This window comes from Pagrus major, chromosome 1, assembly GCF_040436345.1.
Source record: "Pagrus major chromosome 1, Pma_NU_1.0".
Lineage (NCBI taxonomy): Eukaryota > Metazoa > Chordata > Actinopteri > Spariformes > Sparidae > Pagrus > Pagrus major.
Window position 1 is genome coordinate 12299782 of NC_133215.1, and position 26992 is coordinate 12326773.

Genomic DNA, 26992 nt, shown 5'->3' on the forward strand with positions numbered 1-26992 from the left:
CAGGTTCCTGTGATCCCCTGTGACTAACAACTAAACAACCAAAAATAGGATGTTCAGAATAACTTACGCTGTAGCCTCGTAGTTTGACCGATTTGAAAAAATTTCAATAGATTTTTGCGTAGCTCAGCTAGAACTTCAAGTGCTGTAAAGACGATCATAAAATTCCACTGTGGGTGAACATTTCTTAAGACAACACCCTAAAACCTCACTAAGTTGTAACTGTAGTCATGCTCACGGCTAGTTGTATAATTCCCATCAGTAATGAACAGTATTGGGTATTAAATCAACCCTGTCAGTCAGGTATGTACCTGCAACCCAGAGCAGGAGGCTGCACGTCTTTGAACAGCACGCGTGCTAATGGCTTCTCCTAGCTGCACGAGTTATGTTTGCCTCTTAATTTATTTTTTATTTTTCAAATGCATTAAAAAAAAAGAGCTTTCCCGGAGCTTCTGGTACACATAACAATGCAGCTGTGCTTCCAAAAAGAAACATGGCCTAGTTGAAAAGCTTCTATACCTGCAGCAAAAATCCGTTTGACACCAATTACGGTGGCATAAATGCCCTATTTTGGGGCCGGTCATGGTAACGCCCCTAAATGCCAGGTCAGTTTCTAATCAGGGTGTATGTGGGTCAGTGGGAGAAAAACAAAAGGTCCTAATGCAGCCCAGGGTTTTAGCACATTCTCATCATGTCAGCCACAAAATAAAGCGCAGCCTGTGCACCGGGGTCCAATCTGTTTTCATATCTGCTTTCCTCCAGCCTCACGTACGTCATGCTCGGAGGTGATTGTGCATCAAAGTAAGAAGAAGAAAACAACATAGAAAGAGACAGAAAGAGGAGGACAAGAGGAAGGCAGACAAACACACAAGCACACATTCCCAGAGTTATTGACCTACAGTGATCTGTTCTCGAAAAGACGCAATCCTAAATGACAAGAAGGAGCTTTTTGCTCGTGGCTATTCATTCTGCACAACTCCAGCAGGTCCTGTCACTTGCCTTTTTTTCCCTTTTTTTTCTAGTATTGCTACAAGTTTTTTGTGAGGCGTTCTGTCAACACAAAAGTGCTGAAAAATTACATGATTGAGTTTTTCTAAAGAGGGGTCATTTGCTCAGAATTTACATTCTGCTGTGAAAGATATTTTTGTAAGGTTTTAAAACACCATAAAAATGTACTAGACATCAATACCGTCGGCTCTTCTCTTCTCTTCTCGATGTTTAGCCATACTGTGAATGCACATGGGTCTGGTAACTGTGCCTGAAGTGACAAACATTAGGTCACATGACTGGGAGCTTCTTTACCTTCACTGATGAAAACATGACCCAATTTTTCAGAGGTGAACTGTGCTGCTGAATGAAGAGTGTGGAGCTCAGTCCTGGATGCTCCAGATCAGAGATGCAACTATTAGCTGATTTAGTCAGTTGACAGAAAATTAATTGTTAACTTTTTCGATCGTTTTTGAAGCAAAAATTCAGCTTCTGAAATGTGAACAGTTGTTGATTTCTTAAAAAACATATATATATTATGTGATTGTGAACTGAGTGTCTTTTGGTTGGACAAATCAAACTTTTCATATTTTTTTCTCACATTTTAATGGACCAGAAAATGAATCAAGAAAATAATCAATAGATCAATTGAACATTAAATGTAATGACTTTTAGTAATTATGCAATCGCTTCTTTACCTTGTTAATTGTTGTGTACTGGAGCAGGGATGGGTCATATGTAGAAAATCCTTTAACATGGTAAATTAAATGGTATCTTATGATACAATACACTTTCTGTAGAATTACAACCTTGATCGGGAACAATATAAACAGAATAACATATTTGAAAGGCTCAGTTGTTCACAAGCAAGGGTGGGGGGGCGTAAAAGTAAAGATATTTTGTTATTATTATTATTGTTATTATTATTTCTTTTGTAAAAGTGAAAGTCACCTATGCTCATAGGACTTGAGTTAAAGTCCTAAAGTATCTGTTGTTACTTAAGTACAATACTTGAGTAAATGTACTTAGTTACATTCCATCATTGCGTAATGAATATTACCACATGGGCTCAGGGACAAGTCATAAACACATTTACAAATGATAGCAGTCCCATTTTTTGGGGGGAATCAAGGTTGTAATTCAGAAAACTCTATGTGTTTAAATAGCCTGAACTGAATTCCTGTTTTTGGCTAAGCCGGTGAATTAAATACCCTACAAATCAAGGTACAGTACTTCATCATCCCACTGCCATAAAGCAGTCACGCTCATTGATTTGCAGCATTACCCAATGCACCCAGAGGCATTAAAGGCATGGCGACGTTGGTATGAGCAGCATGACAAAATCTCTGGTTGGCAGACTCAAATTGGGTCATGGTATCAAGGGTCATATCTTCGTCTTGGCTGAAGGACAACTGAAGGCGTTCCCTCAGACTGATTTGAGGTGTGCACTTCGAGAGAGAGGCGAGGTGTTTCTTAATCTGGTCGCCAGCACCTGAATGTCATTTAAGAGCTTTGGCAGACTTCCATCCCCGTGACTTTGTTCTCCTGCACAGAGAGGGAGAAGGAGTGAGAGAAAAAGATACTGTAGACATTTTGATGCATCCTCATGGTGCAGTTACTGTATCTCATTCAACACGCCTGTCTGAATGTATCCCATGACACTTCCTTTTTTTTTTTACTTTAAGTGTATTGTTGCTAGCATCCAAGTCATTACAGTGTGAATGAGTGTTGCAGCTCTGGTCGTTGAGCAAACTGCTCGATGAATGGGGTTTGGTTAACACAATAATTGAGCTCTTTAATACACATAAGCGCCGTTGTTCCCTTTTTTTGTTGTCACTTTCGCGGAGATAAGTTTTAATCAATGCCTCCCAGTATATCAGCGGTCTTTCATGAATCAGTGGCTACACATGAAAACTAATTACCTCTTGAAATGGTGAAAGTGGTTGTAATGAGTTGCTAAATAGGCTTAGGTCGTCAACACGGGAAAAATGTCCAAAAAAAGGCGACTGTGTGGGAGTCTGAGAGTAATTCACTGAGCACCTCTAATTACCCTTTACACAGTCACACATTTCTACACTGAAGGAACATACCGGTGGTTGTGCATGGCTTAGCCCATTAACTGCAAATGGTGTTTAATGTGCATTTGACAACCATTTTCTGAGGTGCACCATAAATACATGAATATATTCCAGGTGGCCGTTGGATTTCAACCATTTCAGGATGTTAAGAGAATCAGCTCAGAGAGATTAGAACTTGCTTGAGACAGATAAACAGTGAGCATTCAGAAACTTGATTTATTTTGTTGGGTCACTTTTTTTCCACACTCAAACAAACTGACTGTTGAGAATTCATTTTTGGCTGCCCGAACAGTAGCTCTTTTATTGAATATATTATCTTCCAAATCAGGTCTTCTAATGAAAATCATAATCTCTTTTTCGAAAAGAAAGTACTTATTCAAAAAAAAAACTACTGAAATGAAATGATTGACCTTTCCTCCAGCTTGATTTCCTGACAACAAAGTTAGAGAATGAGTTTTTATTGAATTCAGTCAGATATTTCAAAATAATCTAATAATAACAAGTCTCTGCTTTTACCTGGATTTCTGCACAGACTTCATTCATACTTAAAAAAAAACAAACAGCATACATTTAATTTGATATTGATGTATAACAGGATATGAAACAAAATCAATTAAAATAAGTGTTCGTGGATATTGTAAGCATATGGAAATGTCTTTTTAGGCTAATACAGTGAATTGCATACCCGACAAATTTAATAGTCAGTGCTGCCAAGAATAGTCTTTCTAATTAATTTACAACATTGCCCACATGACCTAGTACAACCAGAGATGTTAAATTGATAATTTATATCATCTAACAGTATATATGGTCGTACCACTCAACCCTACAGTCATCTAAATGTTCATTCTAGTGGATCACAATCTCTCAGTCTTTGGATATTAATCAAGTCAATCTAAAAAGTTTTGAAAGTGTTCAGCTGTAACGTGAGATATGCAAAACATGCCAAACTACCGGTTTGGTCCTTTGAAGGTCCCATATTGTAGAAAGTGGGGGAAATTCCAGGGAGAAATACAAACAGCCTGTATTCAGAAACTGTGCTGTTCAATGAGCGTGAGAAAAATAATGTGAAAATGAAAGCATGTAAACATTTTCTTGAAGACACCCCAAATAAAACTGAAAATGAGCATAATAAGGGATCTTAGACACAGCACATACAGACAAGGAACTTTGCTTGTGATTAAAAGTAGTACTGATTTTGTTAAGTAAGACACATTCCCACCAATCATGTCAAATGATCAATAAGTCTGACTCATTTCTAACAAGTCTGCCCTGTAACCGTACCACGTCTCATCAGGAGCAGTAACATTTAAACCTTGTAGTGCTGTCCACTATTCAAATCCAGTTTATAACAGAAGGTTTTGTCTGTTTCCCAGTTCCCAAAGAGGGTCTGAAGAACCAGGCGGCATTCGAGGAGATGAGGGTTAATTACATTAAGGAGCTCCGGCGTTCAGTGGGAAAAGCAACCAACAACTCCGGCCAAACCTGGCAGCGCTTCTTCCAGCTCACCAAGCTACTGGACGCCATGCATGATGTAAGTACCCTCCGTCTGCCATGCCAATCGCCTAAAGTACAGCGCAGGCTTCCCTTGGCAGCCTCTCGGTATGCCATGCCTTCACACACGGCGCGAGGTGTCCGGTGGCACTTCGGGCCTCTCACATATCACTGGACATGTTTTGAGTAAAAATGGCAGCATAGTGGATTTGGATAATGCATTTACTTTGTGGTTCAGTGGTGCTGTGGCTTGGAATAAGGATTATTGCATCCCAGTCTCTCCCTTAGGGGGAGGTTATTTTGGAAGAGGCGATGACCAGCCTGTATTGGTGAATGGAACAGAAGGGGATCAATGCCAGCTCGCAGTACACAGTGGTCACTGTAGCAAATGTGCTAAATCACTGTTCTTTATTCATGCATGGGCCAACCGGCAGGTTGCATAATGTCAGTGTAGGCCAAGAAATGAGGGTCAGCAAGCAAGAGGTCACAAAGATAAATGACCAGAAATCAATGACCCTAATGACTGAGTGAATGGGGTTAGACTGAACAGATGACCCTTCCTGTAGAGGAGGGTTGTCCTGGGAAAAAAAATCAGTGGCGCCCCCAAGTGGTGAGCTGAAAAGGGGTCAGTGCCCTAACAGACTGTAAAACTTGTGAATAAACAGAATCATACTTAAATTCATATATATCATATGCTATCAAATAACAAGCTTCAACTCACAATATGTTTCTCATTGAAACTGTGTGTCTGTTTTGTCCAGCTGGTGGGGAACCTGTTAGACTTCTGCTTCTACACCTTTCGTGAGTCCCAGGCCCTGAAGGTGGAGTTCCCCGAAATGTTGGTGGAGATCATCAGTGACCAGATACCAAAGGTGGAGTCCGGCCTCACTCACACAATCTACTTCCACAAGAAGTGACTCACTTAACAGTTGGGACAGAAGCAGCATAATGAACTGAGCGAGAAGGAAGAGAGGAGGAAGGAGTTCAAGAACAGAGGAGAAAATGTGCGAGGAAGGCCCGACCTGTTCAGTTGGCCTGCACCCCGTCGCCCAGTATGCCAGCGTCCTCCTCTTGGATGGGAAAGTTAAGTGGCGTGGTGACACGAGGAAAAAGGGGAGAGTGATTTTGACCCTGCAGTTACCAGGAGCGGGTCAGAGCTGTGAATAGTTGGTCGAGTCGAGCGCGACACGCCAAGAAGGACTTGTGACAAATGTGACAAAGCATCCCGCAGTCCCCTCCGTGGCCCCCTCCCCGCCCCAAAGACGATAACAGTATTTTCTATGGAGATAAAGCCATACATTTCTTAGGATGCGCTAGATACATTCACTGCGCACACAAACCCACATACACACACAGACACGTGCACACAGACAGAGGGATGAAATTGAGACACATGCTGATCACATGCCTTCACAGAAACGCACAGATGCACTCCACATGCACTAAAATCAGATCACAATTCTAGAGAAAAAGTTTTTGCAAATATTACCTGTGGCTTATGCAGTCTTTCAAAAAAAAAAATAGCACTAGGAAAAAAAAATATGCCAGTAAATAGATTTTGCTTTGCAGTGTAGCAACATACTGCAAAAACAGGGCAAAGGACATTTTGTGGAGGCACAGAAATTCTATCTAGACTGTAAGGCGAGAGGTCTTTTTGAATATATTCCAAGGGCTATACAAGCGTCATCATAAGCTGGATAATTGCATTAAATCTAACAAAGTTTGATCTCAATCGGTGTCATAACAGCCATCATTAACATTCACATACTGAGTTTTTTAATTAAAATATGTAGTAAAACAATCAAAACTAATATGCAAAAGTCCAAAGCTAAAGCTTGTTTTGAAGTAAAAATGTCTCTCTTGTGTAAAGAAAGCTTGCACGTGAAGCTCCCATGTCATCAAGTCACTATTTTAGGCATTGTGGTGTAGAATTAAGACGAAATCGATGGGCGATTTCACCTTTGTGCAAAACGTGGTCAGGAGCGCTGCAGGATGGAAAACATGCATTCACGGAAACAATTTCGGTAGAGTCCGCGCGTAATGGATTTGACTGAGGTGCATCCATAGTAATTGTGTTTTGTGTTATCTCCAGAGCAGCTGTCCAAATGTCTGTTTTTACTCACAAATGAAGCAAAACCAGCCCTTTGTGAACCAACACTTATCTACTCTTCCCAGAAATAATAAAAAAGCATTTTATAAACGTGTGTTGCAAAGGTTTAGTTTTTGACAAGCCAGTCATTTTACATTAAGGTGCTTCATTTCTACAAAAGCCAGGCAAAACATAACATGTACAGTAACTTGTAGGAAGTCCATATACAATACACTACATATGGACACACAGTTTATTAAACACACATACTCTGTAAAGTTGATATAATCCAAAATGGAGCATTACTCTGCAGTGCTTACAGCAAACGGCTAATGTATCAAAAAACCAGGCAAATGTGTACAGGTATTAACAACTTCTTAAACACATTCTATTCAGCTGTTGTACAGATGATGTTTTGAGGTACATGTTGATGAATGCTTGATAAAGAACTGTTGGTATGATCACCTGTCCTAATTCAGTTTATTTCCTTTCTCTTATCTTTGGGCCAAGTACTACTATTTGAGCTATGGCAGGCCCAGTCATCTGGACCATTAACTTGTCTCACACCCCACTGGTTTCTGGGTGGTTGTGGAACACTACTATGATGCTACTGAGAAGCGATAGAGCCGCTGGGGGAAGAAAAACAGTGTGTGTGGGGGGGGTGTGATTATTATTATTTTTTTTATGTGCCCTGTGAGTGTGTATTTACATGTGTGAATGGAGCGAGTGTGGCTTTTAAGTTTGTGTGTGTGTGTGTGTGTGTGTTTTTTTTTGGTTTTTTTTCCTGGCAAGCATGTGCATAGTTGATCTGCTCTTTCAGCGTGGGTATTATGCATTTATGTTATAGGATTAGCAGTATCCTATTTCCACATTTAGATTTGCACAGAGGAGATACAATGTGAAATGAGGCATTTAGTGCAGCTAGCAGGAATTGTCTGTTATGATAAGCAACTGTGATGATGCGGGAAAAGACTTTTCTGCATGGTCACCCAGCCTAAAAGTTAGACAACATGACATCACTAGCACAGCAAGGCGGCAGCGGCGACGGCGGTGTACTGTATTTGTGGCCGCGGCTCTCGTAATGACGGCGCTGTGCTGCATTATGAGGTCTCCTCTGCGGTGGTAATTGTGTTAAGATCGGTGCACAAAGAGATGGAGGTGGCGTGATCACAACTGTCATTAGGGACTGTACGAAAATTATTTTAAGGGTTTCGGAAAGAAGAAGGGGCTATGAGTTCTTAATTTGTGCCCAAGAGATGGTAAAATAAATTTGTTGTGAGTCTATGAGCACCAAGTGGTGGTGCCTTGGCCTGGTCCATTTATTCAGTGGCTTTTAGTAGCTTCTTCAAAAATAGACTGACTATATTCCCACTATTGTGTTATGTTTGCCATAAATGCCAGATTTTAATATATTGTGGGGGTAGGGAACAAAATAAATTCAAAATGACAGTTCACCCCAAAATCCTCTTACTTCTACTGCTATTTATCCATCTAGATTGATTTGCTGTGACTTGCCGAGTTTTGTTCTGTTGAAGCTACATGGCACTCGGTTTTTGGTGGTTAAAGTGCTCAAAAAAACCAAAAACATTTGAAAAACTCAACAGCAACGTCTCTTTCCAGAAATCATGACCCAATTACCCAAGATAAGCCACAGACATTGTTGTGAGAAGTTTCATGTGGGAACTATTTTCTTTCCGTATCACTGCGCAGAAGGAAGCCTGCATCTACTCATAGATGGGAGGCTAGCTAACTAAGCTAACTAAGGTTACAGGTCCTGGGCCTTCACAAGCACGAGCCTCTCACCCATGAGTAGATGCACGCTTCCTTCTGCGTAGTGATATGGAAAGAAAAAAAGTTCCTCCCTGAAAGGTTTGTGGATTATCTTGAGTAACTGGGCCATGATTTCTGGAAAGAGACATTGCTGTTCAGATTTTCAAATGTGTTTTTTTTTTTGGTGCTTTAAGCAGGACAGAAGGCAGACATCTCTATGGCTGATATCTCTAAAACTCAGGGACTCACACCAAAACCATCTAGATGGATAAACAGCACTACAGGTAAGAGGAAAAATATGTGTTTTTGATTTTTGGGGGACTGTCCCTTTAATAATATTGTGTAGGGTATTGCTCTTTTGTAAGAGACAATAAGAGATTCAGTCCTTCTCCCCAGCCCCATAATTTTCATACAGTCCCTTTGTCAGTAAGGCCTCATTTTACAAATACAATCCGTCTTTCTTTTTTGTCTTCGAGTTGTGAAGGACCCTTAAGCTAATCTCTCACTGTTTCTTTATTTTGCCCCTTTTTAAGGAATAAAAAAAAAACTGTCTAAAGGTTCATAGGATGAATGGGAAAGTATTTTTGAGAGAATTATATTTTGCTGGAAAACAATATTTAAGTACTTTGTCTAAAAATGATATCCTTTTTGTAAAATGAAATGTTAATGCATGCTTTTTGATGAGATGTTTACATTGTATTTAAAAAAGGGAAACTTGTGCCTTTTTATCTCACCTGATTTACAATTTTACAGTATATATTGTAAATAATATAGCAAGTCCTTATGTTGAGTATAGTATAAAACATTTCTACTTTAACCATCTTGTTGGAATATTGGAAAAAAAAATGTGTGTTTCCCACTCGCCATGTTCTGTGTGTTGGATCACAGAGAAGAATTTACAGTAAAGGTTGGCGCCAGAAAGGGCCAAATAGAGAAATGAATGTATCATACATTGTGAGAGACTTATGGAACTTACTACCTGAATGTTAGAGAGAGTACATTTATTATCTTCTTATTAAGTAAAGTTATTTGATTTTGCATCTTTTTTTCTTCTTCTTCTTTTTTTTTTTTTTTTTACTTTTTTGCATCATTGTTCAAGTGGCTCAAACAAAAAATAATAATAATCAAAAAAGTATTTCTTATTTTGTAACAAGATGTATCAAGTGATGGATCCTTGAGTTGTTGCTGTTGAAATGATTTCCTAACCCATGGCGGTATTGTTGATGAGCACCACAATAAAAACAAGAAATCACAAACTATTGGGACCTGGGATACGTGAAAGAAAGTTCTTGACTTTAAGATGCAAACTTTGTGCACACACATTAAATGAAACTTTGGATGTAGAGACTGTAGACTTGAAGTGTAGCCAATTTAATTGGACTGTTTTTTGACCAGTTTTGAACTGGGCTTGTTGCACTTACTGTCAAAATAAGTTTCAATCAGAAAAGAAACAAATTTGTCCCAAAGAATGTTAATGTAAAAATATTCAAATCCAGACACCTTAAATTCCTAACAATGCCCTGCACCCCGGAAATATAGGAAGGTTGGCTCTATTGGATTTAATTTATCAATTAATTATTTAAAGGACTAGTTCATCATCAAATCAGAGTTAGATGAGAAGATTGATACGACTCTCATGTCTATACTACAGCCGCAACGATTAATCAATTAATCCATTTTTGATATACAATAATAAATTAATCACTCATCAATAGTAGAGTAATATAATTATTAAATTATTATTTCAATGCTAATATTTTCTGTTTCTTTACTCCGCTACTACAGTAAACTGAATATCGTTGGGTTGTGGACAAAACAAGACATTTTGGTATGTCTTCTTGGGCTTTTGGACGGTTTTTAACCATCTTCTGACATTTTTCTTGACCAAACGATTAATCAAGAAAATAATCGACAATGAAAATAATCAGTAGTTCAAGCCCTGGTCTGTATGTTTAAGCTACAGCCAGGAGACTGTTAGCTTGGCTTAGCGTAAAGACTGGAAGGTCATGTAAGGTCCAAAGGCAAAAGAAAACCCACCTAACAGCACCTTTACACTTCAGTAATTAACATTTATCGTTTGTTTAATCTGAAGGAAACCTGAGTGCAAAAATGACATGTTTTTGTACGGATTAAACAAAAAATAGCGTTAGAGTTGCTGGTGAGTGGATTTCATTACCATTTGAACATAGCCAGGCTCGCTGTTCCCCCCTTTCAAGTGTTAAAGCTGAACTCAGTCAAGCTAAGCATTCCCCAGCCTAACATTTTCCCATTCAGACATGAGAGTGATATAAATCTTCTGAGCTAACCCTCGGCAAGAAAGTGTTTCCCAAAATGTCAAACTTCTCCTTTAAAAGGGAACAACTTAACTGTTCATTTACTTGTCGTCAATCACCACCTACTGCAAACAAGAAAAAAAAAGCCTTTCTCTCCTGAAGGGAGACGCATTATCTAAAAATCTGTCTCCCTAAATGAACTCCTTTTAGGCATGAATGACTCAGAATGTGTTCGACTGCTGTTCCACAGCACACTATCGCGTCACCGTTGTGTGGAGTCACGTCATTGCCATTTTCTGTTCACAGTGATGAATCGGGTGTAGAGAGACTAAGCCATATCTCCACAGCCATGGCAGTGCACTTCTTAATATATAAATATATACAAATGCTTTTTTTTTTTTTTCCAATTCCAAAAATGACTTTTTACTCAAGATGCTTTGTACAATATTTCTCAGCAACTATCCAGCGCACAAACAGTAGACATCCTTCAACATAAACCAATAAAACATCTTTGAAACCAGTTACTACTGTATATCTTGATGCAGATATTGCCATACTTGTGTTTGCAAACTATTGCAAGATTCTAATAAAATGTTAAACTTACAATGTGATGTGATTTAAGTTTGTGTATGTATGGTCTCTGTGTGTGTGTATGTGTGTGTGTGTGTAAGTGATGAAAATTGTGCCATGAGACAGAAGCTAGGAAATGTGCCCTAAAAAATGTGCTGTTTGATCTGGATGAATCCGAAACAGCTGCATTTGGTGGCTGGGGAGGATAATGAGCCAAAAAACACAGCGTTAGCATGGAAAAACAGAAATGATGTGGAGCAGCAGCAGGTACGGCAGTCACAGGGAGGGGAGATGAAGAGAACAAAGACAAACGGAAAGAGAAGGGAGTGAAAAATGACAGAGATAAACCACGCAAGGATGGGCCTTTTACAGTAAAACGGTGCCTGTGGAGAAAAATCACCATTAACCTTGTTAAAAGCTGATCTGAAAACACGCCTGCTTTGCCAGACTGTTGAGCAGACAGTATTACTTTTTTGCTCATTTTTTTTTTCTCTCTCCGAATCCACAGCCCTCTCCAAATCTCCCCCAGATTTCCAATTGCTTTCACTTGTAGTCGTGCCAGATAAACAGAATCTATTGGATCAGGCTGATTTCACGGCTGCGCCCGCGCACATGGCGGCTTCTGTGGCCCACTCTCTGAGCTGAGGGTTTTTTCCCCCCTCCACACTCTCTTTTTATGTTGGAAATTCACTTTTCTCCAAATTCCCACTCAATTTTCACCAACAATAATACATCAAGTCTTATTATGATTATATTCCAGAAGCTTTGCACTCTGAAGGGACCAGAAGAAGATGCAGGAATGCAGTTTCAGACGTGCACATTTGGGGGAAATTCATACCCATTTGTGGCACCTGGTTGTGTCATAGTTAGAGGTAAATGGCTGTGGGCTTTGATCTGAGCTGAGTCACGGTGTAGGACTATGTTAAGGGGCTGAAGGACACTGCGTCATGGGAGGCAGAGGACATCTGGCATGCAGCCAGGACTGTGGCAAATGAGAAATGAAAACGTCCGTCTGGATTTTTACTCAAACACACCTACATCTAGTCCAAATCGACACGGTCACACTGATGTGTACATCATCCCAGACTGATAGACGCTGATGCATAATGCATGCAGAGACGCAGAGAATCACTACTGGTAACACCTCCTCAATCTCATGTGATATTGAGGCAGCTCAAAGGTCTCGAACATGAGTCTCACCCACCCAGATCTTACCAGTGTTGGTCATTGAGTTTAGGAGAAAAGATTAACTGATCTAATTAGAAAAATACTGAGGAGTAGAAGAGGGAAAGGAAAAAGGAGGAAGGCAGGGAGGCGAGAGACAGCGGGAGGAATTTTAAATGCTCCAGAGATACAGACAGGTAGGCAGAAGAAAAAGGGAAAGTAAAGGCAGATAGAGTAACATGGCACGCTTTCTGACAGACAGTCCAAAGCAGAGTGAGAGGCAGGCAGGGTGGATGTCTCTATGATTCAGCAGTATTCTGGCAGAGGGAAGATGATGATGAAGAGCCCCGGGGGTGGGTGGGTGGCGGTGGGGGTGATAGTGGGGGAAAAATTTTGCCCATCTCATTAGCTCTGCCTCATTTCATTATGTAATCATCACGTCTGTGGCTGCTTCAGGGAGCTGGTGGACATATGTGTCGCACTGAAACCACAGCTCCAACCTCTGGTACTTTTCAAAGTGGACACAGTGTGTGTGTGTGTGTGTGTTAATACTTCTAAACAGTGCATCAGCCCACTTACTGGAGGTCTAAGTGTGGTGGTGGACTGATGGTAATTATGTAACTGAAGCCAAGACACCAGGTCTGGAGGCCATTTGGTGTGTTAATTACACAGCTGTAGTCTAAGAATTAACATGCATAAGGCTCTGATGTTAATGTATCAGGGGGTGTGTAGGTGGATTAGTGTGTGTTTTCCTCTGTGAAAGATTACCATCTATTTTTAATCCCCTTTTGGAAAGTTATTTTGGAAGTAGCTTTTAGTCAGACGGGCCAGCGCAGGTCAATATAAAGAGGAGGGGTCACATTACACTACACGGAGTCTGTAACAGCACTGGCTGCAGAATGAATCCTCGTTTCAACGGTCACTTTATTCTTAGACTCTGTGGGAAACTGCGGGCCCTCTCAGTGACACAATACATGAGTCATGAAAAAATTACACTTACACTATGTTTCACATTAGTAAAACTAGACACATTTCCACAAAATGTAAATTACAAGTACAGACACTTCTAACCCTGGAGGCCAATTTACACCAATGTGGTGAAGAAAAGATCCTGTGAGTCATTACAATAAGAAACCTTCCCAAAAAAAAATCACTTAAGATCTTGAAATGATGACTTTGTGTCTCAAAAATAATGATTTAGTATTTCTAATTAATGACTTTGAGACATGAGTCAGAAAAACTCTTTAAATAACTACTTCGTATCTCAAATAATGACTTAGTGTCTCAAAACAATGAGAAACTTTAATAATTTAAAAAATCTTCAAAATAATGACTTAATGTCTCAGAATTGATGACTTAGTATTTCGAAATGTTAAAGTATCTCAAACTAACAACAAACTTTCTTGAAATAATACCTTCGTATCCCCAAATGATAAACCTTCTCTAAATAAAGACTTCGTGTCTCCAAAATGACTCAGTATCTCAAAATAATGGCTTTATATCTTAAAATGAGGAACTTTCTCACAAATAATTTGTAAGTTTCTCAAAATAAAAAAAACGACTTTGAAAATGGCATAGTATTTCAAAATAATGAGAAACTTTCTCAAAATAACAGACCTTCTCAAAATAAAGTCTTAGTGTCTCTCAAAATAATCTTAAAATAATGTCTGTGGGACGTGCAGGAATAAGTCCCATCCATGGAGGCCCCACCCCCCAACCCACAGGACCCAAAGGATCCACTGCCAACGTCCCGATGCCAGACACCACAGGACACCCCCAGAAGTCTCGTGTCTCTGCCACGATGTGTCAGAGCTGTTTTGGCGACACAAGAGGAACCTGCACAATATAAAGCAGGCAACAGAAGCAAGTGGATGAGACAAAGCTGGGTACCATTATTGACAGCTACTTTTGACGCGGGCTCACAAAACATTACATTTTAGAGGTAGTGGAGGAATGGCTTGATATCAAACTAAGCTTCCGGACCCTATGATGGTAACAATTTGGGTCTGCTAAGCTTTGTCGGCCCGCTTGCTTCTGTTGTTTTGTTGTATATGAGGGAACAACATACACGCCTTTGCAAGTTTTGAGAACATTTCTCATTATTTTCATATATGAATTCTTTTTGAGAACGTTTACGTCTTTTTTTTTTATTACTAAAATGAAAACAACCTTTGGTAAGACTTCAATCTGTTAAATTTTAAATGATCATTTATCACATTTATTTAATGGCAAGAATACATATGACAGTAATGAACAAAACAATCTTTATTTGTTTAACATTGATCAAGAGGATACCCAAAGGTATAAAAAGAAGTCAAGGCCCTTTACAAACATCATAAATCAATGTTTTAAATTATTGCAATTGAAAACACAGTCTGCTGAAGCAAAGCTCTCAGACAAATTAAAGTGTCTTGTTGAACAGCTGAGGGATGACTTGTAATGGGACAAGTGAACATGCTAAAACCAAACCGAATGAAAAACTTAAAACCTGTCTGTCATTTAACGGTTAAACATACTTGGCAATCATAACTCTTAGAGTAATTCGGCTATATACACTGAACGGATGTAAAACTTTCAAATACTGCACTCTGTGGTCTTAAAACTTGGATTTCAAATCACTTATTCCACTGAAGTTGAAAATAAAATAATGATAAACTAAAAATTTCAACTCTGTGGGAGTGTCTCATTTCTCTGCTCAGAGGAAACTGAGCAACGTTCAAAATAAGCTTTAAAAACAAACAAAACAAATCATTTAACAGAAAAAAAAACACTTGGTTTCCACAATTACCTATGTAAATGTACCTCTGCTGACTCAGTCTGATGCTAGTGTTTAACACAAGAGGTCCATTAGGCATCAAAGAGGCGTTTCACTGTGTTTCTGTGAAGGAGTGCACCAAGAACAAAACAGTACAACGGTGTGTTTAAAATTCAAAAGGTCATGCAATCAATGTGCCAATTAAATAAAATACGATTACAATAGTGATGTGCCTCATTTTTGAATATCCAAATATTCTTAAAATGACAGAAAAGTTAAACATTTTAAAAGGCTAAAGCAGTAACACTCCAATTCATTGTCATACATACCCGTACATACATCTACACTGGGTGTTCTGAAGGTTAAGGCACGGTAGGTACAGCATTTCTAATCTTTCAAAAGCTGAAAACAAACATTGTCAAGAGGGTCTAAAGAGGGTCTAAAGCTGCTGGATTTGGTGCAAAACATCTTACAAAAACAGCGATTTGAGTTCTGACATTCCTTGATCCTTATAGTTTCTGAGGATCGTTCTTTGATTTGGGAGCTCATGGATACCATGTATAATTGGGGGAGAGAGTGAGGCCTTCAACAGACACGCTCACTCTCTGGTGCTGCCCACAAAGTTACCTGGATGTTTAGAGGCTACAGCATCTTTGTGTACAGCAGAATATTTTAAGTGCAATGCTGAAATTCTCGACCAAAGTAAATTCAAACTAAGAAACACGCTTGCACATGCATCACAAAAGCCTACTTGCCAGCCAGAAATTGCATATACTTGTGTATCAACAATAGTCCACCGGTAAATAACATATCATCACTTGCTTGGGAGAATTCAGGGATTTGGATAAACAAGGCTTTGCTGTGACTGTCAGAGTTGAGGCACATGCATCTCTGAAGATTTCTCCTGGTGGAGCTGATAACTTGTCCATAAATATTTCCATTTGGGGCTACAGCATCTCCACGTAGTTTTCAGGGATGAGGCCCCTCTTTCCCTCCAGCTCGCCCTCCAGCCAGCCTGGCTCTCTCGACTGGATCACTGCAAGAGAGGACACAGCGTCAATAAAAGGGACAGCACCACAGGGTGGGTGAAGGTGGGGGACAGACAGAGGACGCAGAGCCTCCAGTGAGTATGTGCAGGCGTTAGAGTGAGCAGAGCAGAGGTCTGAAGAGGATGCAGAAATGGCGCAGGTACAATAAACTTGCCTACAAATGATCTCAGTCTGTTTTTGGATCCACTTTTTCTCGAATTTCCCCATGAGCTAAATCTCAGGAGCTCTTACAAAAAACGTTTAGTATGACAGATGTGTCAGAGCGCGGCACATTTTTGTGGTGTGCCTTCTCAAAATCCTCCCTGGGTTTTTTATTTGTGAGCCAATTTAAACTTTTCTCTGCATTTGTGAGTCAACAATTGTGTGGATAAATTGTCAGTGAGAACTTCTAACACCGGAATGGAGATATAAACTAATTCAATACTTCATAATTTATTTTTCTCTTGTAACATGTCTCAGCCCGCCTCAGGACAACAAAGAAATGTGTTTACAAGTTCGGTAGTGCTCTTGTGTGTCTTTGTCCACGCAATGCTCCTTGTCCACACAATGGACGAGCATGAAAGCCCGGTCTTTCATACAGGTGTAGACAAAAGAGTCGACTTGCCACAAGACTTCAAAGCACAGGATTTGAACCCCGCTTTCACTCCCAAATTGACTGACAGGACTTCTAATGAAAGTGCTATCACAGGAATACAACTCAGTCTGCATTATTAATGTTTTCTGATGTTGTGAAAGGTGTTTTTACATCAGTCCCCATTTCAATTAAACTCAAATCCTTCACAACGACAACTGGATTTTAAATTAAGATCAACTTAGAAACAAACAAGCCCCATCCCTCTCTTAACATGCAGAGTACGATAACAAACTTGCATTTTTATACCCTGCTGCTGTGGGATTGTTTTTATTGCCATTTTTAGTATTTTAAAACTCTCTAACTCTCAAACTCTTTAAGTCAGGTCTGTGAAGAGCTGTCAAACACTCCTATTCAAAGCTTTTTCAAGATGAATTTTAACCATCTTTAAGACAAGCATTGCAGGAGCAGAGGTAGATTTTAAGTAGGAATATGGTTATTGGAATTAGTTAGGTTAATGGACCTTTTTGCCAACAGGTAAGTGCATGTATAAATTAAAAAGACCGTATCATGTTCAGTGGTAGGTTTTATCAGATATGAAGACTTACACTCGGAAAAGATTGATTCAAATTGGATTGAAACAAATTAAAAGATGGATAAATTGAATTAGATTAAATGGTTGAATTCAAAAATTCAAATGTAATGCCACTTTTACAACCAAATTAGTGTGTATATGCAGGTTGTTTAAACCTGCATCTAATACAAATAGGCACTTGAGTCCTTTTCCATTGCCAGAAGGCGAGTTTGCTTTCTTTTTGTTTCTTTGTTCCAGGTTCACATCACGAACATGCCAGAAAAACAGGGAACAGAAGAAAGCAGCTGATCATCCAGAACACTTTTTAAAGTCTTAACATTGCCAATTAGACACATCGTTTTCTCTGGAGCCGATGAAAGCGTTCTCTCTCATCTCTGTTGTGAGTTGCACATGCATACTACTGATCAGGCAGCTCTGCATCTTTAACATTAGTCTCTCATTCAAGTTTAGCGCTGAACGATGTAACTTCAACACACTTCACTTCATCAAAGCCGATCGGAGCTGGAGCTCAAACACACTTGTGACTACTGCAGTCATTTGATGCTGGATTGAAAGCTGATGGTTTCACATTCACATTTGTCATTAAAGACAAAAGCCAGATGTTAGCGGATGTTTGTTGGGGTTTTTTGTCCAGTGTGAAAGGATAGTAAGTAAGAGTATTTCATGACTTTTAAGGCCTTATATTTATAAAAGTGACTTTAAGGACCTGTGGATACCCTGCTTAAATCGACACCACCAAGTAATAACAGATTGTGCCTTTAAGAAGAAACATAAGAAATCACATGCTGACTTTTTCTTAAGACAAACTTTATATACAGTTGCTTGCTCAAGAATTCAGTCCTCTTGACCTTTTGCACATTTGTTATGCACATCGCCCAGACCAAAAGAAAAGTCACAAATACATTTGTAAACAACTGAATAGAGTGGCGAATGCAACATGTCAAGGGTCCTCAAGATACTGTGGATGTTTGGCTGATAAAAACTTTATCATGTAAGATTTATGTACTGTGTCAATCACTAAATTCGAAAGCCTGATTTAGTGTTGAAGGACAGACAGAGTGAAAGCAACCGAGAATAAAACTCCCAAAACTTTGTGTGGAGGTAACTGGAGATTTAAGACGAGATCCAAAAGAAACACACATCATCATCCAGTTAATACTTTTACTAAACAAAATGGTTGATCTCCAAATCAAATTTCAGAATAAGGGAGTGGGCTTGAACATAACTCAATTTAGTTTATGAAAATGTGATACTTCATTCGTTTTATGTTTATTATTATTCAGATAATGTAAATTAATCTTTAAGCGTTTGGAAAACCACCTTGTGTTAAATTTAATTTTGCCATTGTAGGTATTCATCACGACATGAACTCTCTCAACCAACGATGAAACATTGATGGCTTTAATTTAAAGGCAATAAAACAGGAAATATCGTATAGAGAAATATGATTAAGGTGAGGTTTCAGTCCTTTTATTAATATTCATAAATGGCAGCTCGCAAATTTTGATTCAGATCGTAACTTTAGATCATTACATCTCTGATGGGAGACAATTTACTTTAATCTGAAGGACAGTGGAGGCCAACGATGTCAAAAAAAGGAAAAGAAGTGATCTCACCTACTAAGAACAACGAAAAAGAGAAAAAAAACTGTGGTCTTATCAAAAACATCTCCACGTTTCCCTGTAAAGTCTATAGTATCTCTATAGTGTCTTTGTCTCACAAAGGAGGGTTTTGACAAAAAATAGGATCTACAAAATCCTCATTTCCTCTGAGAGTGATTAAAGCTCAGTCGAGCCTCTTCCAGACACACTGAAGAGCAAATCTGTGTCTCCAGTCCCCTCCTCCTCCCCGTTCTCCCTCTGCTCGTCTCATCTCTCTGTTCGATTGAAGATCAGATTGGGTGTTCGGTTTTCCTCCAAATCCAATATGCCAGGGCTGGTTCTGAGTGAGCGACTGGTGTAGGCGATAACACTTACCGGCGTTGAATATTGCGCCGACCTGGAAGGAGAGCTCAGAGTCGTGCTCAGCCTCACATGGGTACACTGCCTTGGCTTTCCTGCTGGTGACACTGAAAAATGAAGGCAATCAGTGAGCTGGCGGAGCTTTGGGGAGGATTACCGCACAGTTCAATCTGGGCCCGGGGCCTGCTTGTTCATTCACTCGCTAGCCTGAAACAGCAGAAACGGGCCTGGTTGGAAAATAAGCAAAAGCACCAAGAGAGGAGTCGGGCCACTACACACTCTTGCCTTGCCCTATCTCTAGTCTAGACAGACTAGTGAGCGAGTCAAAACACACCCACATGCACCCGTGTACGCGCACAACCACAATGAGATGCAGCGAGGTTTGTAGCAGGTTTTGTGCAGCCGAAAAGGCAGGCACACATCAGGTCCGCACAGCAGACAACCATCTATGGTGAGATAATTAAAAAGTAGCAGGGGGATTCTAAAGTAGGTTTGCCCACAAACAGAGGTAGAATAGAAATCACTCTCCACTGTGCTCCAGCTTTGAAATTCACATTTGTGAGCTTAGAAGGCGCATTTTAAATCAGTTTGATGTAAAAGAGCTACGTCAAAGAAACCATATTCACCGCCCTCCAAAGGTTAGTAAAAAGCTGAATTTATGCCATCGCGTTTCCCGAAAACATAAAAACCGTTTCCACAGAGAGGTTGTTTTTCTCACCATTGCAAGCAGTTATCTCGAATGCCAGCAACATTACCATGTAGAAGTTGTGCCTTCAACACACGATGCCCTGATAAATATTTCATATTTTTTCTGCAGAGCAGCAACAATGTAGGATGAGAGAGGAGAAAGAAGATATACAAACTGAAAAAAAAAAGTTTGTGGTCACAGAGTTGTCGGCACAACAATGTTCAGCAGAGTTCTTGAATTCACAATTTTGGAAGAATACACTCTCGTGGAACTGCATTTGGGAAAAATGAGGATTTGCATTTATGCTAAAATAACTAATGGATTGCCCATAGAATGACTGAGCGGTTTGCAATTTCCTCTGTAGCATCTGAAAGGACTGAAAATGAATTCATCATTTATTCTCAAGGAAGCAGAGCAACTGTACACAGTCATACCGTTTGCTCAGGTACCTGTGTTTGTATCTGGGTTTTGACAAAAAGGGGAGAAGGTTGCTGCCCCCTGCGAGAGCCAATACTTGTGTTGTATTGAGCTCCTTTAAACCAAACCAAATTAAAGGTGGGCGAATATATGAGAAAGTCAGGGTAAATATTGAAGTGCGAGACTGCAAGTAGATGTTCGACGAGTGAGGGATTCTGTTGAGTGAACATGCAAGATAAGAGGAGCAAGCGAGTAATAGAGCAAGTGAGTGAAAACCGAGAGAGTGAAAAGAAGTGCGACATTTAACCAGTGTGTGAGTGTGAAAGTGACTTAACAAAACAGAAATAAAGACAGAGAAAAAGCAGTGAACTGCAGTTATGAAGTCAAGTTGTGAGGAAAAGAATCCTAAAAGAGGGAACCCTGGTCTTACTTCTCTTCTGGGTTTTCTTTTTCAGAAGCAGCTGTGGTGGCAGCAGATGGGTTCTCTCCTGCTGCTCCAGAAGTGGACCAGGAGGATCCTGCTGTGGGGGCCCTGCAGATAAAAAACACACACCTTAGTCCCTGCAGATCCTATAGTATCTATTGACTGAAAACATGGAATATTTGCCCTGAGGAGAGCAGCATCTTCTCCTTTCGGACGGTAAAATAAAGAAAGACGCATAAAAGGCAGTAAAAATGCGGCCTCAAGTTAAAAATAATGTTGGACCTGTGTTGCGTTTTCATCCGTTGTTACGTTTTTCAATACTGTAAGATGAACTGAGCAACCTGTTGTTATGGAGACAAGGTGAGAATGCATTTCTGCACCAATCCAGGAAATTGGGAGGGTGGGAATTTAAACCTAAAATTGCAATGGGGTGTAGCTTTGTCAGTGGTAGATTTCGACACCATCCATAAATTATAATTTTAACAAGCCGACTCCAGATGTTCTGTCACTTCTGCTACATTCATGTCATGAGGAGACAGACAAGTCAAATAAATTCCAAAACCATTGGAAACTTGGGTCCAATGAAGTCATCAGCATTGATAAAACATGAACACTACTCACAGATGACTATGATTAAGTTGCATTTTAAAATTTCTGAAGTGAAAGGGCCAGTGTGTGGGATTTAGGGCCCTGACACACCAGGCCAATGGTCAGCCATCGGTCAAGTTCAGGGCTGTCGATGAGCTTCGTGGCCCTAGTTGTTGTGGTGTGTCAAGCACTGTTGGCACTAGTCAGTGCAGCGAAGCAGTGCACGAGAGGAGAAATAGAAAGAGAAAGCACCCTGAGCTTGTCACTGTAGGATCCATGATTTCACCCATTTAGCGCCGTTTCTTCTCATTTTTGCTTCCGCCTCATCACCAGTGCCATTTGCAACTTTTTTATCAGACATATTCTATTGATTATATTCTGCAAAAAATGCAGCTTTATCATAACAACAGTTTGTATATCTGCAGCCTGAGTCTTTGGGATTCCCTTTTTGAATGACAAATACAGACTACCGCTCAAGGAGATATGGAGAGGTGTTTCCTTCCACGCAGTCACAGAACGTCAAGCTAGTTGGCCGTCAGCTGTAGGCTTTGTGGTGCATTCAAGTGCATCTTATGGCCAAGACTCAAGCAGTGTGTCAGTCTTTGTTGCCACTAGTTCTTTGAGGCCTGTTTGGTGCGAAATTCCCCTCATCTCAACCTCCTCTACAGTGGGTGCTAAAAAAGGGGAAACCGCCAACAGCCTTTTCATGGGTCAGTGTTTATTTGTCTCTTTTTAGATCTGGAGTCAGCAGATACATAGAGATGCAACATGATGTTCTCTGTGGAAGAGGACCTGCTCCCTCTGAAGATATAAAAGGTTCATTATAAGGCAATGAAAACACAAGTTTCAAGTGATTATACACTAATGAAAACATAATTATGAAACTCATATTATCTTTCTGCCTATACATCCCCCTAAATTCTTAACACCGGACCTTTAAGATAACACTTGACAAAGAAGGGATAAATATCACATCTTATTTCATTCTGCTGTGCAGGCTCACACTTTGAATTCTCTTTGTGTACAGGCTGTACATTTACCCCAATAACAAAGACAACAAGGACTTCCATAAATTAAATAATCCCTTCCACTCTATCTGCCAAAAAGCCTCTTCAAAATGACCGACTCTCGAAAATAGTCCATATTAACCTGAAAACTAAGCATCAATAGCAACTCTGATATATTTATCTCAAGGTCTGAAATTTAAAGTCATACAAGCATTTGACCTTCTGTGGCATAGTTTGAAACTTCTTGTGCTCCATAACTCAAGTAAACTTGTAACATTATTGCAGATAAACTGGCTAAAATCTGACCTGGACTGATTCTCAACCCCAACCTGTCAACTTGTCTGAAGTAAACAGACCAGACTAATAACAAATTCTCTAAAAATTCGAACACCATCTGGATTGACTGTGTCTGTAAAAACCTCAAGGAAGAGGATTCACACTAAAAGATGCAAACAAACATGAATTAAACATAATTTTTGAATTCTGGAGGAATATTCAGACATTGGCCAGTTGTTTGCTTTTCTGTTCAGAGAACTGCCAAAAGTAAAATTATAATTTAAACTTGTGTGCAACCAAAAGAATGAACCCTATTGATACTACAATTATACTTTTGGCTGTTGAGTAAAGTCACTTGAAATTGAATCTCCAATATCATTAACAAAACGCCAAATGAGGGATTATTGAAAATTGTGTTCATGTTCCAAAGATTTGTAGAATCATTTTCAAAGTGAACTGAAGCCGTTCTGAAAGCTTGTGAATGATTTTTCCTTTGATTTGTCACCCATTTATGTACATTCAATGCCTACAGTAATGCATATAACTTATATGTGCCAGGCTCGCCGCCAAATACACTCAGACACTTTGTCCATAAGCTTTAGCTGTTAAAGTTCTAGCTGTGCTTTACACTGGCTTCTGTCAGGGCCAACGAGTCTATGGCCGACCTACAGGATGGAGGTAGGGGTCCTGGTAAAGGCAGAGTGGAGCCGAGGAGAGCAGGAGTGTAAGCCAGGCATCCCTCTGTGTTCCATGCCTGCCCCAGGGCCAGTGCTAATACAGTACATAATGAGCAAATTGCTCCTAGCTGCCGCTCCCATAGAGACGTTAATAAAGGCAATTAGAGGGAGCAGCTGGGGAGGGGCTGGAGGTTGAGAGGATGTTGTGAATAGTGGTTACGCTGGCACTGGTGGAAGAGAGAGAGTGAGGCAGCCTTAAGGGGGAACATGGTAGGGGATCTTATGTGGCCATAGGTGGAGGTGAACACGCGGTACTGGGCTCACGCTTTCATTCTGCCCTCTGCATCCCCTCCTTCCTCCATTTCCTCCCCTGCCTCCCTCTCGGTGCGCTTGTCCATCCCCAGCGGTGGCTGTTCCGTTCGGGCCTGGCCTGACTGTGGGTGATTTATAGCTCTGCAGCAGTGTAGGGCCACTGTGGTGCTCAGCTGCTCCACATCAGCATGGGGGGATAGTGCGCTGCAGTGCAGCAAATCCACTCATTAACCTGGGCCCAGGCACAACCACTGTCTGCCTGGGTCACAGCCAAGAGAAGGGAGAGCAGAGGAGCACCAACACTTCACCCACCTGCAGGTGAACCCACTCAGATACAAACACAAACACCATTTACAATAAAACAGAAAATTCATGCATACATACATGTTTAAGAAAAGTTAACATATCTCACTGCTAATTTCAGTTGGAAGAGGATTATACAGATCTGTGAAGATCTTTAAAATTAACAGATATCTTAATATTTATAGAATAAACAGTTAGAGAAAATCAGTCAATGCCACATGGCTGCCCTAGAAACTTGTTAAATGTACCAGAGGTAAATGGATTCATCCCAAAATTGCTTTCACAATTATAGCTAAGCCAAACCGAGGGAAATCGTTTGCCATTTCTCTTCAACAAAAATAGCATCAAGCTTTGAATTGCTCATCCGTTGTTTTTACCCATCACAGGCCTAGCTAAGCTTCTTCTGTAAACATGATTAAATACAGTAAATGGGGACTCGTGTGAAAATGCACTGTATGTGAGGCTCACATGAAAATCCCTCTCCAGATGTCAGTAATATTTTAAGATATTAAGAATACAAGGTTTCATGCTGTGAGGAATACTTATCATAATATGAAGGAGGTATTATATTATTACGCAACCCTGATTACAAAAGAGTTGGGACAAAAGTGGCAATCTGCTAATCCTTTTCTTACAGTTAGTCAATTGAAAACAGTACAAAGACAACGTATTTAATGATTTATCTCATCAGCTTCTTTGTTTTTTGTAAATATCTGCTTATTCTGAGTTTGATGCCAGCAATATGTTTCAAACAAGTTGGGACGGGGCGACTAAAGACTGAGAAAGATGTTGAATGATCAAAAAACACTTGTTTGAAACTTTCCACAGGTAAAAAGGTTAATTGGTACCATGAAGTAGTATCATGACTGGGTATGAAAGGGGCATCCTCGAAAGGCCTTCACGGGGAAGGATGGGGCGAGGTTCACCACTTTTGTGAAACACATGATTGCATAAAGGACATTACTACATGGGCTTTGGAACACTTGGTTAAAACCGCTCTCAGTAAACATAGTTCATCTGCAAATGATTGCATTTGGTTTGTATTTACATTTATGCAGCATTTCAAGTTTTTTGGGACTTGGGATTGTGTAGAAAAAATCCATTATGATATCAAATATCAATAGTCATAAATAACATTGTGATTACATTATCAGATGCTGCCAGGTTAGTAGCAGGCAGAAATTCATCAACACAAGTCTACTGCTGCTTCTCATTACTGCAGGAATTTCACCCTTCAGCATGCAGGCCTCGTTGATCCTGGCGTGGAACTAACACAGGGATGAGCGGGGCTACCGCCTGTCTTTATTCTCAAGGAAGAAGGCTAGCATTGGGATTTTGTAGTGTTTCCAGTAGAAAGTGGGATCAACCCTACAGCCAGGCTGCCCGCCCAGCCACCGCCAGTTTGGGTGGGCAGGAAATAACCTCTGATCCACCATTTTATGATCCACAGCTGTCTGCCAGGGAGAGGCATGGAGGCTAGGGCAGGGGAGAATAAGGAAATGTGGCCAAAAAAACGTAACCTCATTGGACAGGACTTGGGGCAACAGCACTGCTGGGAGAAGCTGTGACTGAATTTAGGGAGAAGAGGAGAAATGAGGCAAGACATCGAAAATGACGGAGATGATAAATCATGCCAGAGTCCACAAAGCATTATTGCATGATACAGTGAGTCAGGATACATTTGTGTACGACCAGGCAGATTTTGCAGCAGCTATCCTACAGGAAAGAGACTAGAATATGCTGTTTTCCAGGTGCACTTCTGAGCACACCACAGTGCATACAGTACATTTCTGAGAGTGGCTGAAGCTAATCTAGCAATAGCCATCCCCACTGCTCTTTTTGGCCCAGACTGCAGCCGAATCCCTGGGTTCCAGGCCAGAGAGGCGCTGTGCTAACAGGTCTCCACCATCTCACATGCTAAGATTTACGAGTGAACAAAGCCAGGGCGACACCCTGTGACATATGGCGCAAGTCTTCATAAAGGGACAGGGGCTGCGGCTATAAGGGTAAACAAGATGAATATCTCCCCAATGTCAATACGATTTACACGGCCAACGCTCGGCCACCTGTCTCCCAAACAAATAAGAGCTGAGATTTACGACCTCCTCCTGGTTGCTCCTTCCGTCCTCCAACATGATGCCACATATGTGGGAAAGCACAAAAAAAAATACCCGCAGGGGGGAAAAAAAAGAGTTGGTTACATAAGTAATATACAGCCTTGTCTGTCTAATACTGCAACTTAGAGAGAGCGCTTGATACGAACATGCCTACACACACACATATACACACCGGTGGGTAGACACCCACAGAGGTCAAAGTGTGAGAGGAATCACAGTGTCCTCTGTCAAGTTGTGAGGTGGATTTGTTTTTTATTTTTTTTACAGCTCTTTTCAGCTGATGGAGAGGGAGAAGGGGACAGTGAATGAGAGAAAAAAAAAAGTCTATTTCAAGGTGAATCTGTAGACATGACACAGCAGAGTCTAACATCTGCAGCATAAACCAATAATTCATCTCTCACATCAGCATTCAACACAAGTCATGGGCTGGAAACAACAAAAAGGACCAAGGACTTAGTAGAGAGAGTGAGGACAGAGAGGAAAAGCCAGAGAGGCAGAGCATCGACTATTGAAGCATTTTCCATCTAGTAGTAGTACAAGAGACAGAGACAAACAGATGACATTTGACTAATAGCATAAACATCGAGGAAGACACTTAAATGAATTTTCACTAAAGATTCATCTATTGTTTAATTTCGATGAACTCATAAATGATTGAGCCTATAGAATGTCAGAAATAATGACCCCTCACTGTTTACCAAGAGTGATTCACACAAAACTGAGGCGCTTATTTTCTACAATTCTGAGTCAATTGAAACATGTTTAAGAACGGATTCTAGTTTGTTCATAATAACAAAATACTTTCCGCTTGCTAAATAATACAAAAATGT

General features: G+C 40.3%; 2 protein-coding genes across 3 annotated transcripts in view; one reads left to right on the forward strand and one right to left on the reverse strand.

Moving 5' to 3' along the window:
- Positions 1 to 9685, forward strand: part of nr3c2 (nuclear receptor subfamily 3, group C, member 2) — an 84131-nt gene extending 74446 nt beyond the window's left edge. The window contains exons 8-9 of the mRNA XM_073465204.1: positions 4439 to 4596; positions 5318 to 9685. Coding sequence (XP_073321305.1) covers positions 4439 to 4596; positions 5318 to 5473 — 314 coding nt within the window. The 3' untranslated portion in view covers positions 5474 to 9685. The remainder of the gene's footprint in view (positions 1 to 4438; positions 4597 to 5317) is intronic.
- A 4984-nt stretch (positions 9686 to 14669) lies between these two features.
- The window catches only part of arhgap10 (Rho GTPase activating protein 10), a 53215-nt gene continuing 40892 nt past the window's right edge, over positions 14670 to 26992 (reverse strand). Inside the window, exons 21-23 of one of the 2 annotated variants that reach the window (XM_073465255.1) lie at positions 20889 to 20990; positions 19369 to 19460; positions 14670 to 16213 (exon numbers count right to left, since the gene is read on the reverse strand). In XM_073465255.1, the coding sequence (XP_073321356.1) occupies positions 16125 to 16213; positions 19369 to 19460; positions 20889 to 20990 (283 nt within the window). In that variant the 3' untranslated portion in view covers positions 14670 to 16124. The remainder of the gene's footprint in view (positions 16214 to 19368; positions 19461 to 20888; positions 20991 to 26992) is intronic. The other variant, XM_073465262.1, reaches the window with a different exon arrangement.